Source organism: Xylocopa sonorina, chromosome 10 (genome assembly GCF_050948175.1).
Source record: "Xylocopa sonorina isolate GNS202 chromosome 10, iyXylSono1_principal, whole genome shotgun sequence".
Lineage (NCBI taxonomy): Eukaryota > Metazoa > Arthropoda > Insecta > Hymenoptera > Apidae > Xylocopa > Xylocopa sonorina.
The window spans coordinates 8532896-8552990 of NC_135202.1; the positions used below are offsets into that span (position 1 = coordinate 8532896).

The following is a 20095-nucleotide window of genomic DNA, read 5'->3' on the forward strand; positions in this document are numbered from 1 at the left end:
GATATATATTAAAGCAAACTGGTTGCACACAATTATCAACAACGAAGTGAACTACTCAAGAACTACTAACGCCATCTCTGCGACAAGTACTGAAACTAATTCTCGACCAGTTTCAGCAATTCTCTAACAGATGGCGCCAGTTTTTTTAGTAGTTCACTTCGCCATCGATAACGCTGAGCGACCAGTTTGAGCACTTTTTACAGAGATGGCGCCAGGGGTTCTTCAGTAGGGTAGTAACATCTGTCTCACTCTTTCTTATAGCTTTCTTATATATCTTTCTCTCTCTTACCTCTCAAGCGGGAGATATCAAATAAATTATAATAAAACTACTGGCGCTTTTTGAAGTGTTATGTGATTTACTGTGTTTTTTGGGCACAGTTGAAGAAGTATAATTTTTCTTTTCTCTTTTAATTCAGATTACAGTATAGTGGAATTACTAGAAGAATTTTACAACAGTTTTATATCGAATTTGTCGATATTCGCTAATTTTTTTTTATGTTATATCTACGTTACAGCACGCAGCACGCGACTTTGTCATTTTATTCTGCGGCTAGCTAAATAAAATGAAAATATCATACGTGCAGAGGCTATCCCAATATTCGACGAGCAAACTTTTTCCATGCGGAAATATTCGTTTCGGCTTTGTTAATGAATTACCAGCGAAAAATACTGGCCAATTACGATGTGTACGAAGAGCGGTCGAACAACCACTCGCGAATGGCACCGATGAATACGTGCATTCACTTTCATTAAATCTTCATCACTGTTTGATCATAGCCGTGATACATTTTTCATTTTATTCAAGAGGGTTTGAACATTCCAAACGTTCGTTTCCACGAAAACCTGCGTCGCTCGGAGAGCGAAAGTAACGTTTATCCCAGAACTTAACAACAGTAATTCGTTCATCATTTCAGTGGAGAACACATAAACACGAGTGAGATCAAAATTTATATCCTACACTTAGAATCTTTAATTACAAAGTGATTGTAATTTACTTTCTCAGATGACTCCGTTTAGCAGACGTTACAATTTTTTTTTTTATCCGATTTATCAAATCGACGACTGAACTGAAATCTCGAGGTGTAATTAAGGATTTCGTCACGCGAAAAGAAAGAGAAAGCAGAGAAATGTGTCAGTATGCAAATCCAATGCGTTCTTACACGGTGTACACGTTTCCTGCGAGCGACAAGACTTCGCTCTTAGACCAGGTACCTGCAATAGGATATAAAAAGAAAGGAAAATGCGCGCTGTCGTTTTAGTTCCATCGAAAACCTTCCAGAATGTTAGTCAGTGCCAACGATATTAGTATTTTTCCTCTGGTAAAACGGAAACCTATATCCCTGCCACATACTTTTCAACCACGTTCCTCGACGATTCTCAAACAGTCAATTTCTGAATTACGTCAATACAGATTACTCGATTTCGTATTTATCTCTTTCATCACGTTTATTTCTCCAGGATATAACAAAAAAACTCGAGGAAAAGTGGATAACAAAATGACAGAACGAGAGAAGTTCACGAACAATAGTCGAAACAGTGAGTAATTCGTGAAACTTGTTTCATTCAGGTAACGTTCGCCTGCTTCGCCAGCGGTATATTAACAGCAGGAACACCTTGGGATACTAAATCAGCGAGGATTTTAGAGGTTCCATCCCGTAGTTATCTTCCAGCAGCGAACACTGCGTTGCCAAAACTTCCGCAGCGCGCCGTTTTCGTCACAAAAGCTTTGGACAGCGGCTGGAAAGATGTCGGAGTTCCAGCGGGGAACCTCACCGTGGGACGACGAGTGGAACCGGAATATTCGTACCTGAAGCCGTTGTTGATCGATCTCGAGCTACCAGTCAGAGACCAGCCGATTAAATCAATCAACGAGAAGCAAAGGTAAGAACTCGCTCCCGATACGACCGACTGGAAACCGTGTCGAGTGTCTCGTCGTTACAACTGCACGCTTTTTACTTCTTTTCCTCGAACGATTCCTTCAGACGCTCGAGATATTCAAATTTCCAAGAAGAAACGTCCTCTTCTCTTATCGTTCACTCGATTGTGATCGATCAGTGTGCAATTCTGTACTTTGAAAAGCGTGCGAAGAGGAATCGATGGTTAACTCACGAACGTGCCAGATATTCTATGCAAAAGTACTATTTAGGGTAGAATTAAATTATTCTACGAGACGAAGAAAATTTAGAGACCATCGCGATTAATTAGAATTGAAATACTGTTGACAAATTCGTATTCGTAACTCGATTAATTATCGCGAGAAAAGGGTAGATTCTAAGCGAGATACGATTCTTACCAAAAGCGTGCAAAGAGGAATGGATAGTCTTTTAAATCACGAAGTGAGTTAAAGCCAGATATTCTACGCAAAATTACTATTTAGGACAGAATTAAATTACTCTACGAAACGAAGAGAATTTCCAGATCATCGCGATTAATCTGACTTAAAGTACTGTTGACAAATTCAATTCGTAACTCGATTAATTATCGCGAGATGATTCTTACCAAAAGCGTGCAAAGAGGAATGGACAGTCTTTTAACTCACGAACGTGTCAGATATTCTACGCAAAATTACTATTCAGAACAGAATTAAATTACTCTACGAAACGAAGAAAATTTCCAGATCATCGCGATTAATTAAAATTGAAACGCTGTTGACAAATCCAATTCGTAACTCTGTTAATTATCGCGAGAAAAGGGTAGATTCTAAGCGAGAGTATGATTCTTACCGCGTCTCGTTGCATCGAGGCGAGATAAAAACGGTAATTAAAGTGCAGCAGAGGGGCAAGCGAGTCACAATCGACTGCCGTTGAAAGCAGAACCGAGAATACTTACTTACAATTAGTCGAGAGCAAGGCTTCCGTTAGCGAGCAACGCCGCGAGCATTAGAGACAAAGTTCGGTTACGTTCGAAAGAGAGAGAGAGAGAGAGAGAGAGGAAATATTTGCGATGGTCTAGCCGCAACGGGAGGAAGAGGATTCTGTTGCTCTCGTTATCTGCTCACGAGCACGGTTCGTTGTTCCCTGGGCTTGCTACGCCACTCTCGGACTCAGGGAGCACGAGCTGTCTACCCCTTGGTTTAACGTTACCGAATTAATATTAACATGCTTGTACAGTCGCTCATAAAACTCTACACTCTACTACGTATCTCATAAATCTCATAAATATCGCCTAACGCATCGATACTCGATTCTCGCGTTAATTTCTGTTCGTCAAATGCACAAATTGGTCCCTGAAAGTGGAAACGAAGTCACACTGTTTACTTCAATCGAACAGCAAAACTTTGTGGATACCCAAGAAAGCCCGACATGACACAGATACGTGCATTACAGTCGATCCTCTTGTAACACGGCTAATTTGCTTTCCATGTTGCTCGAAAATCGCGACGAGAGTATCATGCTAATGAGGGTTGCGCTGCGTCAAAGTTCCAAGTTTCGAGTTTATTGAGCGTTACACGGGAATCGCGTTAGAAGTATTTCGCGTGGTGCCAACATGGTTCTGCAGTTCTCTGTTAGCTCTTTTCACCACGTGCGACGAGTGTGTTAATCACGAAAAAATCATTCACAACACACGATCCTCGCCTAAAATCGATCCTCCACACATAATACATTCTCTCTTTTGAAGATCGACAGCAGAAAGGCACGAATTTCGAGCAACATCGACAGCTAGTCCAGTCGAATCGTTCAGGACGAACGGCAAATCGGGGTTGGAAGCCATACCAACCGTCGAATACCATCCCCACGGGCCAGAGCGATCGTCGTATCAAGTAGTCGAAGAGGAGGACGACAACTACTCGACGGATGATTCGCATCGTTCAGGAGCGAGGCATCGTGGGAAGGCTCGTGCAACGAATCCCTATCGTAATTCGCAAGACGTAACGACGGCCATCAAAGCCCTCGATCGCTTCCTGAGCGGGGCTCTGAACGATGATGGCTACAACAGCGAGCTCCATCCACCACCGAACCCTGTTTTAGCCCTGCTCCTCTCGCGATACGGGCGATACGTGCCCGGGACGAGACACCCCCGTGTCTACGCGCACATGGCAGTAAATAATATACACAACAACAAACCGTTTGGTAGTTACAAGCTCGAATGCGAGGAGCTGCCTACGTACGCTCGATGATGGTGGAAGAGTGTCTCGTAGGGTTTGAAAGGTAATTCGTTGTTTAGACCATTCGCTGCCAAGGACGAGTATACGAGTCTTTGGCAGGGTGTTAGGCGTTGCCAAGACGAGTATACTCGTCTTTGATTTTATGCATGCAAACGATTATGTGTGATAATATACTTTTACCAAGAAATGACAGAACTTTGGTAAACGATACCACTTCAAATATAAATGGCAATGGAAATAGCTTGATATAATCTGGGCTTGGCAGCGAATGGGTTAGTAATATTAGAATTGTTGATGCAAACGGGAAGATTGTTTTTTATGTAGATTTTTTAGGAGAAGTTATTTGTCGATATTGAAATTTATTTTGGTTTTCATGTATGCCGTGGAGCTGCTATTTGGTTTAAAGAATGACATACGCGTTTAGTACGATGTATGCAGCTGATTAGTTGAGATACTATTTTACGCGGTAATTAACGGGACGTTAATAAATTCGCTGGATTTATTTCACTCGACCGATTCAATTTACTTCCGTCCGTTGATGTGCCGCTCGAACCGCCGTTTCCCCCCGCGCTGAATCAATTCAAAGTTCGCCCTTCGCTGACGTGGCACTGATTAATTATCCAAACGACACTCGAGATGCCCGCATTAAAGAAAACTTTAGTGCACTTCCTTCGTGGCCCATTCTAAATTTAATCAATATCATGCGGATTTACCCTTGAATCTACCGGCAATCGGGCCTGGCGCGAAGTTAATTGGAGTAGTTCGAGAAGCCGCCCGAGAAACCCCGATTAAGCACTAAACTACTCTCATTACACCTTCCTGTCTCTCCGGAAACCTCTCTGGATACTGCTAACTTGATTTCATTGATGAAAGCCGTGTACTGCCCTCGTCCGCCATTGCTCTTGCTCAAAACGCGTCCGCGAAGATACACGCACGACTTATAATCAAACTTTTCGCGTCGACTTGGCTCGAGTTGTTTCGCGTTATCTCACGATAGTGCTCGTCGTTCGATCGAAAAAGCTTTGCGTTGTATTTGGGAGTGAAAGTAAGGGGGACCAGCAATTTTTGGACGAAATAAGGTAATATTTTATGAAGAAAATAAAATGTTAGTGGACTTATTCCACTTTCAAAAGTAAAAATATTAGTAAAATTGTACCTGGCTAGAGTTGTTTCGTGTTATCTCACGATAGTGCTCGTCGTGCGATCGAAAAAGCTTTACGTTGTATCTGGGTGTGAAAGTAAGAGGGACGAACAATTTTTGGACGAAATAAGATAATATTTTATGGAGAAAATAAAATGCTAGTGGACTTATTCCATTTTCAAAAGTAAAAGTATTAGTAAAATTGTATATGATGCGTTGCGAGAGATTTGCATATCTATGCATGCTCGAGAAAAAATAATAAGAATCGCAAAGAATTCCTCACCGATGGACCTCGAAATCTCGATGCTCGTTAATACACTTTTTGGACGAAATAAGACAATATTTTATGAAGAAAATAAAATGTTAGTGGACTTATTCCATTTTCAAAAGTAAAAGTATTAGTAAAATTGTATATGATGCGTTGCGAGAGATTTGCATATCTATGCATGCTCGACAAAAAATAATAAGAGGCGCAAAGAATTCCTCACCGATGGACCTCGAAATCTCGTTGCTCGTTAATACACTTTTTGCAGCCGTGGATCATAAACGTGGCAGTTGCGAACATTTTCAGGGACCGTTTAATTTTCCTGTCTCCGGTATACTTGTTGCGGGATCATAAAACGAACGACGGAGGTTTAAGTGGTGCTTGATTGCCGTCCGTCCGCTAGGAAACCAGATTGTCTGAAAATTGTATTTTCAGGACGACAGTCTCCATTAGCTTCTTCGAGCTTTACCAAAGGAAATCGGTTGACAGTAATAGCTTTACTAATAGAGCCTTCAAGTACCTTGAGACTCTTATAATTAGTCGATACGTTCCAGCCAATATGGTTCCCATCCCTCTGCCGTTTCCCATAAAACAAATCGCATTACCTGCAGTGCCACGAAAAGTGTCGTCACGTTATTATATTAATGAAATGTCGCCAATTAGTTCCAAATATGTGTGTGTCTGTGTGTGTATCAAATTTCGTAATCGCTACAAGATAACCAATTTTAAAAATCTCGAAGCGAAAAAGAAAAGCTAGCATACGCAAAGTTTCTCTCATCCCATTTCTATCTTCTCCCTTATCTTCGTCCTCAAATTTTTTATCGTCTTCTCTCGCCGCTTGCTCTTTGGAATTCCAGAGCGAATTCGTTTACACGAAACGAGTGTACGCGCAAACTTCTTCGTATCGCATTGGGAAAGTTTCGGAAAAATTCGAAAGAAACATGGTGCCACGTGAGAACGAGAACATCCACGAGAATACAAATCAAAATTTTCCACGTGCACGATTCAACTCTCTCTCCCTCTTTCTCTGCGAGGCAAGCAGAACGTCCGTCATTATTTTCGAGGCTTTACGCGTGGAAATGTCTGAGCGGTCGCTCGTGATCCGGTGTGATCCACTGGAATTTTTTCGAGGCTCCTCGAGCGGTGGCAAACACGGCTGAAGCTGCTGGGTGAGCAGTCTGACTCGAACCGCGGTTGAGAGTTGAACCGTAATAAAAAGAGCGGCGAGCTTGTAGGAATAAAATATGAGAAATACGCTCGACGGATCTCTCCTCCGTGACGCGGAGGCTGGGAGGGAAACGAGACGAAGACGCGAGACGTAGACTCGAGGAACCGGAGACCGTATTAACGCGATGGTTTTCAGGGGATCGTGAAGCGTTGAGCAACGATATTATCGCGCGCTGCTCTTTTATCCTCCATTTTACACTATCAATCAAATTTTCATCCCCCTTTTCTTTCATTCTTTCTTAATATTTCTACTTTCTCGGCTGTTAACAGTGTTTCATCAACGCGCACGTACTTTCTGGAAGTAATCTAACTCTGTAGTAGTTGGTAATGGTAATTTTTAGTTCTCAGACAAGAAGTTATCCAAAGCTGACGAAAGAATCGTTGGTTTAATTGGAGATAGCCAAAGTTCCAGAGATCAGATCGTGTATATTTATACTATCGATAACGTTCTGGAATTGAATCAGAACGCTGCCAATGTCATAAATTCTAAAGAATCTTACAGCGTTTCGACAAGTCGCAGAGGGGGTTGCGCGAACACTCCTCTTCTGCTGTGTCTTCTGTACTGACTAGCTATCGTCTCATCAGCGCATGGTATTCGCATTAAAATTACACGCTCGCGTTCAGAAGTGTTGTTGCAGCCTGTAAGACACTTCGATGGAACACGTAGTGGAATCATTGCAATTCAAATTTCCACCGCGGCGTCTTGCTTTAGCCTAGATTATGGCGCGCGCAGAAATAACCGAGCAACGTTTACCTCGTTGCGTAAATATACTCGCATAATGACTGAGCGCGAAGTGTAGCGGGTATTCAAATGGATGCTGATAAATTCCGCATCCTTTTAAATATCGAGACGTCTTCTTTAACCGAGCTCACAATCGAGCTCTATTCTCATGGAAATTATTCGTATTTCATGATCCATTTTCTCTGGGACCACTGAGGCAATTTCACTCCAATCTTAACCGAGTGCTCGGCTACTGGCGCTAAAGGAATTGGACGCACGGCAGTTTTTATCGACTTTCACGGGAGAAATTTGTACACGCTGGATTAAAAAATTGTTTAATAACCGATGAATCGTAATCTCGCTTGCCAACGTGTTCGACGTTATCTCTTACTAGTATTTCGTTAAGTGCGTTCATTCATCAGAGCGCGATAGTTTTGCGACTGGCAGTTGTGTACACGCTTAACGAGCGTACCAAGCTTTTAATATCCTGACGTTTGTGAGATTTATAGATATTTTTAAAGTGACCTCGTTTATTCTCGTGACTTCGCGTATCGTAAAAATTCTATTATCATTCGAAAGTCTCGAACCAGATACGCTTAATGCTCCAACTCTGAGAAAGAGCACCGATAGATCCGCAAAAAGTCACGCATTTATTATTACAGTCGTTATCGAGTCGTGTTATGTTAATTTTAGATAACTAATTCAAACGTATGAATGGTAAAAAGAATTTTTATTAGTTTATCTCTATTTATGATAATTAACGCGACACCTATTAATGTGCGTTCGATTTATTTGAGTTCGCGGCGTTTAAATAATTTCAAGCGTCCATTGTATATCCTCCTGTAACATCAAATGTAAGAGATATGAGATTGAAGAAAATATTGAAACGAAGTTTCTGATTACATTTGTCGAACAGTTTTAATGAAGTTTAAAACTGGGTCGCTGCCGCTCGCGATACTACGGAATTTCGCGAACATCCAGAATTATCCTTAAAATACAATTACGTACCGTTCCCTTCGAAACTCACTGCTAATGTATCATAAATTACACAGATTCATCATCCATACGATTCGTATTCTTCTTGATAAAAAACGTTGCTCTGTTTTCTCCACGATTTTTTGCTCGTTTTCTGCTCTCTCTGCATTGTACGGTCAAAGTTCCCCTTTTTTGGGGTCATTCGCAAAAAAAAAGAGAAAAAAGGGATAGGTAAACGTTTGTCAGACATTCCGTCAATCCCGTGTCCACATTCACCGTGCTCTTCTATTTTTTGAAACCTTTGTGAACAGCGCGGACAGTCTCGGGATAACAGTGTAGCTTCAATCAGAAAAATGGATCTGGATAATTTAAATATTTTTCACCCAGTAACGAAAAGGCGAGCATAATTTTTGTTTCTATCGATCCAAAATTGTTCGTAATTTTTCACCACTATTCTCGTTTCGAAATTTAGTTCTACGCGATGAACTGTCTAATTAGATCGTTTAGCGAGATGAATATTTTTAATTCCATTTTAACACGAATGGATATAGTAAACGGACGATGCAGTACGTGATAACACCGGGAGCGTCTCCGAGCGTACAACTGAATTGCAGGTATCTACTAAAATTATTAATGTCAGCTCGTAACTTTCTAGTTTAATATATTTCGAACAGCAAAAGCGCATCTGTGTCGGCGTACTCGAAATTTTAATGGAGTTCTAAACCAAAAACCGTGACGCGCGTAATACTGAGGTAAATGCTGGAGCGTATCGAGGAACTTTGGAGATATTCGAACACGTCGCGAATATTTTACATTTAACTTCCGAAAAATCAATTCGTGAAAAATGTGTATTGCACTTCCGAGACTCTAAAAGTGAAACACCTTATTTATTACGACGAGAAATTAGATTCGAAGAACGGTTGGTATACAATTGCACCTAATCAGAAATCGGTTCCATTGGAGACTCTGACCACAGTATATCATCCGCAGCAACGACCTTATCTACCTTGGGCGTGTATATCCCAACTCCCCAAAGGGTAATCAATATAAATCAAGAACAATAATGCCCGCCGCGCAATAATACCCATTACTTTATTGTAATAAGCCTGCGTAATGCCTTATATCGTCCGACCATATAATGCGATATCATTTCGTTCCGTCCTATTTGTCACGTCAGATTTCAGGACACGTAATTTAATACTTACATCAGCGATTTATTTAAATGGCTTGTCAAATGGAAAATGGATCAACGTCAAACTACAATGGTGCATAGATTCTGCGAGCAACTAATGACCAGAGACAAGTGTGCGATCGAATCTATTTCAATCTCCACGTCGTACGTGTAAAAGGAACGTTCTCCAATTTTTAATAACGGGGCGGACACGTGAATTAGCGGAGATACGAAAATCCATATGAAAATTCATGAAACTTGGCTACGTAAACCGTTTTTCACCTACGCGAAAAATCTGATGGATCGCGTTTCGCTCTATAAACGCAACGAGGCGACACCATTTTTTTAAACAACCACTGGTGACGAGGGATGAAAAATGGATCATTTGTAATAACGTTGATCGAGAAAGCTCGTGTGGGCAAAACGAAACGAACCACCCCGCTTCAGCCACCCGAGAACCCAGAATCTGCTACCCAAATTTAAACACGTTGCGTTTCAATCTTCGTTCGAACTATCCTGACAATCCAACGTGTACAGACATTTAACCGATCCGATATTCTTCTGTCGCGAACGGTAACAGTGGAGACACAGAATGGGAAGCATCTCGAGATCCTACACGTGACGCGTCCAAGCAGCCACTCAGTTCTACCCGAGTTCCTTCTCATCGTTGTATGATTCCGGCTCAATTACAACCGAGTAAAAGGTGGCGCAGTGAAAGCATCTGGGGTGGTTCATCCGGTGGTGGTGTAACGCTGAAGTGGCGCAGGTTTCTTCCGTGGGTGGCGCAATTCATAAGGAAGAGTACCAGTGGGGGGTGGGACGGAAGAAAGTGCCACGCACCCAGGCCACCGTAATTGCCACGGTGTTTATAATTGTTGCACACTCCTCTGCTCTTTGTACGGATGCCTCTTCAACCCTCTGGCTCGTAACCCTCCGTTGCGGGCCACTCCGCCGTGAACTCTTCAGGAACGCCGTGGCGCGGGGGCGAGACGAGAAATTAGTCTGCGCGTTTTCACGCGCGCGCGCGCGCGCTGAGCCGACTTTAACAGAGGAAGAAGGACCGAGGCCCGAGGAAAGTGGCCCCGGCATTGTTCTCGCGTGAAATCGGGCTACGATTCTCAAGATGTCTCGCGGTCCAAGAACGCTGCAGCGCGGTGAACGAGCCTCGACGAGCCTCGCGACGAAAATTATCCTCGAGCATGCGCTGGTCACTTATCGCGTTCCCACGAAACATGAAAAACGGGTCTCTCTCCTTGCCTCGTTTCTTTTCCTCCTGTCGATTCGCATCGCCGTAAGACTGTCCATTCTCGTTTAGCAGCCACGACCAGATTGTAGACAATTAATCTTCGCTGGTAATTATAAATTACTTTCAAACGGAATCAGGATCACGCGAGAGGGATAGAATTTATCGTTCGAATTTCGTAGAAAGTTCATTTTCAGGGAAGGATCGTTCGACGCGATGTGGCGTACGGACCACGCACGATATTCCGATCGATAGCCCCGCGCGAGGAGGCGAGATCGATTGATCGCCGGTCCGGGCTCGCAGGGAAGGCGCTGGAAGGCAAACATCGTCGTTAATTTATTCGTCGAGGCACCAAGAGCGCCGACACCCTCTCCAAATTTCCTCTTCCGACATACGCGATTCGATCATGTCGGCCTACGTTATTTCGCCGTCGGAACACAGCACAGGAACCACTTATATTTGTGTTTATTACGTCGAGATGTGACGTCATTTCCGGAGGGAAGGAGGACGGAATAACCTCATCACCGTATCCCACAGACTCGACGGCGGTGATTTCCCCTTTGAATGGAGCCAAGTGGTTCGTACCCTCTCCCTTTCTCTCTCAGCCTTCGGCTACTTCCTCGCCTTACGCCCACCCCTCCCTTTCCTTACCTTTTACCACCGACTCTTTCACGTTTCGCGCTTTTATGCGAGAATCTTGGCAAATTTCGTTAAACCTCGCCCTTTTGCGCCTGGAAATCGTAAGCGAAATTTAACTTGTTAAAGAGCTCGTTTCAGCACGACAGTCCGTCAGTTTTCTCATTATATATGCATGGCGAAAAGTTCCCGATTAAAGGACCGACGAGATATCAACTTTTGTCCAATTAGTTGATTGTAAATGTAGATGGTAATATTTCACGGTTACATTTAGCTAGTCATCTCTACGTTCGTTAACGAAAGAGAAGCAGAGTACATCGACGAGCACTCGGTCCACATTTTTTATTTGCTCAACTCCGGGGGAGACGCTTCGGATATTTCGTGCAGCCGAAGATACTTGATTCGATCGTTTCTTCATTACGAACTTAAATCATGTCTACTTCGTTGAATTTAATTAAATAACCGTCACGTTAAGCGACGTTTCTTTTTTCAAATTCGCAGAAACCTCCTTCCACGATCGATTTTCCTCCGCTCGCTGGCTACGAGGAAAAATCGATTCCATCCTCGACTGCTTCCTCCGCTATTTATTCAAAGCTACACGGATTCTCGTTTCATCTACCCGCAGACGTTCGTACGTCAACAGTGAAACAAACTGCGCGCGTGCCAGCTGTAGCAGGAAATAACAAACGCTCCATCGTTCGCGAACCAAAGTCGAGGAAATCTCAGTTCATCGCGAACGTAACTTAGAGCTGAGCACACTCGCGATATTAGCGCGCGAATATTGCCGCGTATGGAACGTTGGCGGTAGTTTACCTGATATTCGTCCGACAGATCAGTCCTTCCCTTTAACCAAGCACGGCAACCCGGCTATTTGACTAGCGGACCTTTAGCCCCGGCGATAGCGCTATTTAGCGTCCCAGTGGCGCAAGTGCAAAGTGTCGTGCCATTACAGGGTGGCAGACGCGGCGCTCCATTAAGCAACGTACGCGGCCGTATAGAAACGCGCGCCGTGCCACGGCCGTGAAACGAATAGAAGGATACAAGGTGGAACGGGTCAAAGCGTGCAGGAATAGCTGCATTTCGGCGAAGCACGCCTTTAATTAAACTGAAAAGGGGGACGTGTATTGTCATTTCGAAGCCAGACTACGATGTATCCAGTGCGTGGGTACTTGGCCGGCCAGTTTACCGGATATCCGACTACCTACCGGTGTATGCGCTCTCGCGAAACTTTCCGCCGTTTCGTTTCATTCGCGAAACTCACCCGAGCGGGACCCACCTAACGAGATCTTTCGCTCGAGTTCCCACAGGAGAACCGAAATGCCTCCTCTTTCTTTTCCCTCGCGTTAATTGTATCCAGCCGTTTTCGAGGTAATGCCCGGATTTTAGTCGCCGATTTCCGTCACCAGCGGCCATTTTGGTAACGTTAACTCGCCGCGATGATTAAATAAATAACAAGTTTCTGTTGTTCCAATTAAACGACATTTGGTATCCATCGATAGAGGGATAATGAAGGGACGGACAATGGACGACGTGTTTCACGGAATTGGGCCAGCTGGCGGATATTGAAATTTCCCGAAATCTAATTTCTATGAATGACGCATTGTTGGTGAATTATGCGAAACTCGTTCGAAGTCTCCCCGCTCGCCTCGACGTGGATACGATTCTTTCTCGTTTTTCCCTTTGATGGCCGACTGTCGTCATTAGGACTTTACAAGCTCGACGCGAACTCTCCGGAGGGATAGCTCGAGACGCGCGAGACGTGCCGGGAATCGCGACGCCGATGAAGCGCCCGGGAAGAAAGCTTCTGCGGGCTCTAAAGCGGCCGTTATACATTTTGCGGGGCGGAAAGGTTTCGTGACCTCTTATTCATTGGAAAATCGACGTAGCGTGGGTTGAAAGTAAACCTCGAGCCACGAGCGTCTGAATCTATATCCGATTATTAGAAATATTATTCATCCGACGCGGTCCTTTCCTTCGCGAACCAGGCTCAAGGAAATCCTCTCCAACGAACACAGAAATTGTTTCTTCGAGAAGTAATTCGCGCGGAAAGATGGAAGCTAAGATAATCGATTTTTTCAATATAAAAGTGAAGTAACAGACGCTTTAAATTTGGAACTGATCGTGGAAATAAGTTTCGTATTCTGTAATGTTCTCTCGTGATTAGAATTTATATGGAGATGGCAGTCGTGCGCCAGTAACACCTGTGATACCTCAATTACAGCGAGGAAAGTACGAGCAACGCGGCAGAAGATAAAATCACCGTCACTCATTATGAGTGACGCCGGGAACGATAGCGAAAGTAAGCACATTACCGTTTATGTACGAGCGATGCAGTAGAAAACGTGTTAACGGTATCATAGATGTTATTAATACAAACCGTGCTCTTTTGTGACTAGACCTTTCAGTCAAGAAAGTCAGATACGCTTTTGTAAAACGCATGCAACGTTCGAAGCGTGGCGACCAATGAATATGCTTAATGAACTGTAATTAGAAACATCGCTCATGCGATACGCAAGGATTTTAATGAAACCTTGCACACGGCTGGAAAATCCGCATACGTCGTATCGCGTATTTTTCATTATCATTTAGAGAAATCGCCTCTTCTACTTAAATAAGAATGTTGTTCGATTTTGAATAGAATGAAAAGAGTTATGTTGCGCCGCGAAATAAAACGAAAATCACGGGTGAGAGAATTGCGTTTGGGGCTCCGTTTTCGAGGGAAACGACATTGAAAATCCCTTGCGAACGTGTACAGTAAAAGTAACAGCCTATAAACCAGTGAAATGTGGATACCTCCGCGTAGCCATACTGGATTTCATTACGCGTCGCTCCGTTTTGTGGATTTTTGCTATTAAAGCACGGCGTACTTGATTCTGTTATTGAAGCTTATAAAAGATGTTTAGTTCGACGAACATTTTAATATTAATTTTAATAACCAATGCGCATGGGATATGAAATATTTTACATCTGTCCAGAACCATTAGCTTTAGAGGAGCAAACATTGGACGTAACATTCCATTTGGAAATCAAAGTTTGCCTCCATATCTCAGTAATCTCTTTCACTTGAATAAGACTACTGTCACCGCACGCTGATCCTCACAAAGCTATGGAACCTTTCATAGGAAACATTTTTATAAAGTTTTAATTACACAACAAAAGTGTTTCACGCGATAAAGCCAGGTGAAACGCCCTCGTATACTGTAATAATGGAACTACAAAGGATTAATATTCCATTTTTAAATCTGTCGTACGTAGAAACGATTTTATTTCAAAATAATTTTACCGAGCATCAAATATATTTATCTCTCGTCCATGTTCGAAAACATTTTTACCTGGAAACTTATATTTTTCAATAGCTTCGAGGCAACTTTTTGATCTGACGATAGTCACGAGTATACTTCGCTTGATTACTCGTACCGTTTCACCGATAAATTTATTGCACTCCAGCTGAAGAGTTCACGGTATAAAGGATTACTCGTTTTAATAATACGAGTCTTTATATCTCGTGCAGTTTCGAGTGCATATCATTAGTGTCGCCGCGAAATGTAGTACTTCTTCGCGTTATATCCTGCATTATTCAGTTACCTTCTAGACAATGCTCGTTCCAATAATTTGATGCGCGTATTATAGAGCGAGAACAATTACTCCATCGTGGAAGTTGTAAAAGGATGTTGCTCTAATATTAGCCTCTCACGTGACTTAATGAAAAGTGATGTGCATAATCTATCGTTCCTGGTATCAGCCGTGGACAATGATTCGTAGCTGACGGAACTAGTAGAAAACTGAATATGAAATAGCACGTACATTCAACTCGACTAGGTAATTTATAGCATTCTTCCGGCAATTATATCGCAGAAAAAACTATCTCCAAACGTGACTACCAAATAAAAATGATTAAACAATACCACAGTTACGATTATCCACTGACAAAAAATGGTAACGCTATCGATACCCTGGCTTTCATATAATATTCATCGAACGCTGCTGAGAGAGCCAAGCTCGCAGTTCAATTGCTCGTCGTCGCGTACCAAATGTAACGAGTTCATTGAGAAAGGAAAAAAAGGAATGGAAAAAACGAAAGAAGAGATTTACAACAGCCAATCACGGAGTTCACGATTTAATTATGCTAATGCAACGTTAGGCGTCCGGACAGAGGTTGCTCGGGCTCGAAACGCCGCGGCCGGCGTATCGACGTAATTGTCGTAGACTTCTTAATAGCTCGAGCAATTATCCGAACGAAGTACCGGGACTTGAAGGGAAATTAACCGGAGCCGACGGTTGGGATACAAGTCGGACGTGTCACGGTAACGGTTCGTCCGTGGCGCGTACGTGAAGCTCTCTCGTCCGGCCGCAAAATAATCCGGCAGTTAAACGAATAAAAATCTTCCGTTACGTAGCCGGTATTCTCGTTTGGGGACTAAAAGAATTTCCTCGCTCGTAATTTCCGGCTGCGAGGTCGCGGCGAGGCGTGGGCAGCTCGAGCGAGCCTCGTCAACCTCGTCGCGCGCGGTATATCGCACGCTCGCGTGGAAATTCAATTTCTGAATTCACCGCGTCGAGGCTGAGCTTATTTTACCGTCCGCTGCTAACATACTAATGCGCGGCTCATCTGTGCCCGCTTCAAACACGTTTCCCCTTAAACAAAGTATTCCTGTTCCCCACCCTCGCGACGTAATTTATTAAAGGGCGAGCTGATTTTCGTGCGAATCGAATCGCTCGACTAATCGATCACTCGTTGTTTTATGGAAAATTGCACGCGATTGCGTCGATCCAAAATGCTGCTTGGCGCAAAATATTGTCACGTTTCGTTTCGCGTTTCACGCGGACAGAGTAGATTTTTCAATTAATCGTACGACGCGCGGTTCGTGTGATTAGATCCGTCGAGGCAGTTCTTCTAATTTTATCGGAACGCAAACATTTCGGAAACGAAAACTAGGAGCACTCGGGGTAGTGGAAAGTCGGCTTCCCGAATAAATATCAGGACGCTGTTATAGCCATTACTATTATTGCGTTGGCTTAAATATTTGATGTGTGTTTAACGGTGAGTAAATATTTCATTACCGTAGAAAGACATTACAATTTCTGTAAATGAAACCATATCCAACGTATGAATATTTGTTTCTTGAGCAAACATGCTCGTTCCGTTACATATTTTTCGAGATACTTTCTAAGCGAACTAGCTTCAGTTAATTAAGCCGGACATTGACAGATTTCAAACTCCGACTGTAACACGTACACACGCGTATACCGCCAAGATATTTAGATTCGTTGGAATCGGACCTTCGAGCTAGAATTCGCCGGATAGTTTCTGTAATCCGTGCCGGTTAGATATTGCCCCGAGAGTATACACCCTTGCGGTCGGAATACTCAAGACTGGCATTCTACGGTACGTTAGAAGAGAACATATTCGACTCGCACACAGCGATTTCGAGGGAATTCGCATGAGAAATAATTCTGGAAAAAATCCTGAATAGCTCTCCTTTTTATTAACAGTCGACCGTGCCAAAGAAACGAGAACAGCCTATAAAATTCAGAGGGATGAAGATAATTTTTTATCCTTGGTATGTAATGGCAATGGCTAAATACAGATATAATCTTTCTACTTAGTTTTTAGAAAATACTATGGGCTCCTGCGATATTCTAACCAACGACAGCGTGTTATGGATCGTTAGGTGTACCTCTAAAAACTAAAGGAAGTACTACGGGTACCCGTTTGACGCGGTACTAATTACCACAGCAAGGAACACAGGCTTTATAGCCTGCGCTGCGTTTGACTTTTCACGGCTGCAAGACCCGCAGTTGGAATGCCATTATAAATAGAGCAAGAACTATGCTAGCTTTTAAATTAGCGAATTCGATGGTTTGCTCGTTCGACGCGTTAAATCTGTGGTGGTCTCGACGAAAAGAGCTGATTCTACTGCTGAATTCGGTCGTCGATTATTCGGTATCCCAACGTTCCGGCGGCATTGCAGCCAGCGTCATCAGGAGTCGGAAGACGCGATGGTGCCGATATCAGCGCGTCTTCTGATGAATCGAGCGACATTGTTGGCGAAACGCTCGGATACTGATTGGAATACCAGTATCAGCGCCTCCACTGACGAAGCTGGCAGCAATGCTGGCGAAATGTTGGGATAACTATATACGTATCCATCTGGACACGGGTTACAGCCAGAGACCTCAAAGCTTGCCAAGAGCCACAATACTAACTCTGTCAGCAGAAATTGCAACATTCTCAGCGGCGTGTAAACCTCAAAACTGGCTTAATGAGTAACTTCGCGCAGGTTTAATCACGACTCTCTATCAACCGTGCAACTTAACTTTTCGTCCATTGACCGGCGTTTCCAGCGCTCGTCACAGTCTCACCGGCCATCGTCGTTTTCGTAATTCCATAAACGCTTCGCCAGGCCGAGAATTTCTGTCCCCTTACGTTGCCGCACACGTAGAATGCTGAGTACAGGGTATTGAATAACGTACGCACCATTACCTAAGGGACTTGTAACTCGATGCGACCAGTAAACGTCGTCACCCTTTCCCCCTTTGCCGTCCAGTTGTAGCGCGACGGGACAACATACGTGATCCCACGCGTAACCATAGGTTTCATTGATCGTGTACACTGTTCGTTCGAGCGTGTATGCTTCGCCGTTGACGGACACTGTTACTTCATTTTATGTACCGTCTTCCATACGATAACGCGACATCGGCACCCAGGTACACTTTACTCCACCCGGTCGTGTACTCGCTGGTACACGTGCTTCAGTCTCGTGTACACGCGGTTTGGATTTGTAATTTCCCCGTTTAATAAGTAGCATGGATAGGCTTGAAAAACTGCGAACCATCGACGTAACACGTCTTACATTTTTTCTCTTATCATCCGTTTAGATAATTCGCCTAAGCCCCAACGGTATTCACTCGCGAAATTAACCCATAAATCTAATAACGCAATTGTATCGCAGCCCATGGGTCGAGCGTAATTTAAATAAAAATATAACGTACTCGAAATTGGATCGTATTCCATAATGTATTATTCAACGGTGATCATACCACTTTATCTCCTGTGGCATACATTCGAAATAATAACCTAGATACCAAACAGCACAGAGACAATGAATATTCGTGGCTCGTATCGCGCGAGGTTGATTCCGTTCATCTCGCGCTGGCCCCTCGGGTTGATACCTTTTAATCTATACCACTTGCACGTCCCCGATACAAAAGGTGGTTCCAGGTAGGAAAGTAGATCAGGTTCGCAGGTCTCATAGAACATACGAACGGGGGCTCTTTAACGTCTCCCGGTGCACGTACACGTACACATATAATGGGCTTAAACCAATTCCGGCTCGGAGCCGTCTGTACCACCCACTTAAAGCGTCATGCTTCTCATGTTGGTGTGGTAGCAACAGCAGTACCCAGCTATATCAGAGATTGCAAGAGCAGCTCCCCGGTTAATGGCATTGCGGCGACGCTGAAAGGCGGCGCATCGACGTCTATGCGCTCCTCGCCGTGCTGGCGAGGTACTTTTTCAAGAATGAAACTTGCTGACCACGCGAACGTCCGCGGGTATTCACATCGAGCCGTGGATGACCACGGTCAGGGTCGTCGAGTAATCATGACCACCTTCCGTTGCGTTCACCGTTTCAAATTGTCATTTATTTCTTACGGGAAGAGCCTCTGCTAATGTTAAACATCTCCGACTGCAATTACACTCTGCCGGCTACGTGCGATCGATACTGGTTTGGCTGACAACGTCCATTTTCATTTATTTAAGGTGGCGAGCATCGTTGATACTTTTGTTACAGTTTCACTCGAATTCAAGATGGTTCATCGAAGTTTGCTGTATATAATTTAAGGGTACATCCTTCCTGCTGCCTGTTATTCCTTAGAGTACGATTTAGAGCGATGATTACACGTTACAAGTTAAATGTCCATGTTTGAAGACACGGATTTCAGTTGATAATAACACGAATTAATTGCGCGATGAATATGGGAGTTTTATAGTTACGTATCGAATCGAAGGGAACGTCTAAACAGACTAAATTATAAAGTTGGCTGTACGACATCCACAGAAAAGTGATTCGAGCATCGATCGATTAAAAGTTTCCGGCAGTTTTCATTTGAACGGTGCTCAGTGGAATGAGTCAGTAACTAACAGCGGTAACTCTGTCCCAGAATTTTCGTCAGAGGGAAACACTGATCCCTCGCCCGTGATAACAAACAACGAAAGCGACGCGCCGTATTGCCTAGACGGGTACGAATCACCATACGTAATCCCACTCTAAACATAAACGTGAGAAATGCACGCACGATATTAAAAGGAAGGGTAATATCTTTCGCGGTATCTGAGAGGGGTAAATGTATTCCGTTCTTTCTTTTTTTTTCTTTTCTTTTCATACGTTTCACGATTTTCTATAATACGTTCCATAAAGCGGGAGCGTGATTCGCGACGAGCCTCGATTGGACCGTAAGTTCGGGAAGTGAAAATAGGTGGCAGCGATTTTGCAAATTTCTCGCGACGTCCAATCGTGAATCACGGTTTAGGTAGATCTCGCGTACGTGTGGGCTTAGAAAACTACCCTCGCCGATTGTCGACGATTTGCGGTATTTACGTCGATTATCG

General features: G+C 43.6%; 2 protein-coding genes across 2 annotated transcripts in view; one reads left to right on the top strand and one right to left on the bottom strand.

Moving 5' to 3' along the window:
• Mpcp1 (Mitochondrial phosphate carrier protein 1) overlaps positions 1-20095 on the bottom strand; it is a 209700-nt gene that overhangs the window by 5573 nt on the left and 184032 nt on the right. The gene's annotated exons all lie outside the window — the stretch shown is intronic.
• Positions 1128-4117, top strand: LOC143428641 (uncharacterized). Its single transcript, XM_076903681.1, has 3 exons — positions 1128-1208; positions 1568-1881; positions 3619-4117. Exons 1-3 carry the CDS (start codon positions 1128-1130, stop codon positions 4115-4117), a joined length of 894 nt encoding a protein of 297 aa, XP_076759796.1.

Bases quoted from the DNA above. Each gene is read 5' to 3' on its own strand.
- LOC143428641 (XM_076903681.1), top strand. From the start codon at position 1,128: ATGTGTCAGTATGCAAATCCAATGCGTTCTTACACGGTGTACACGTTT. The intron at 1,209-1,567 runs GTACCTGCAATA...TGTTTCATTCAG, and splicing joins AGACTTCGCTCTTAGACCAG to GTAACGTTCGCCTGCTTCGC. The intron at 1,882-3,618 runs GTAAGAACTCGC...TCTCTTTTGAAG, and splicing joins TCAATCAACGAGAAGCAAAG to ATCGACAGCAGAAAGGCACG.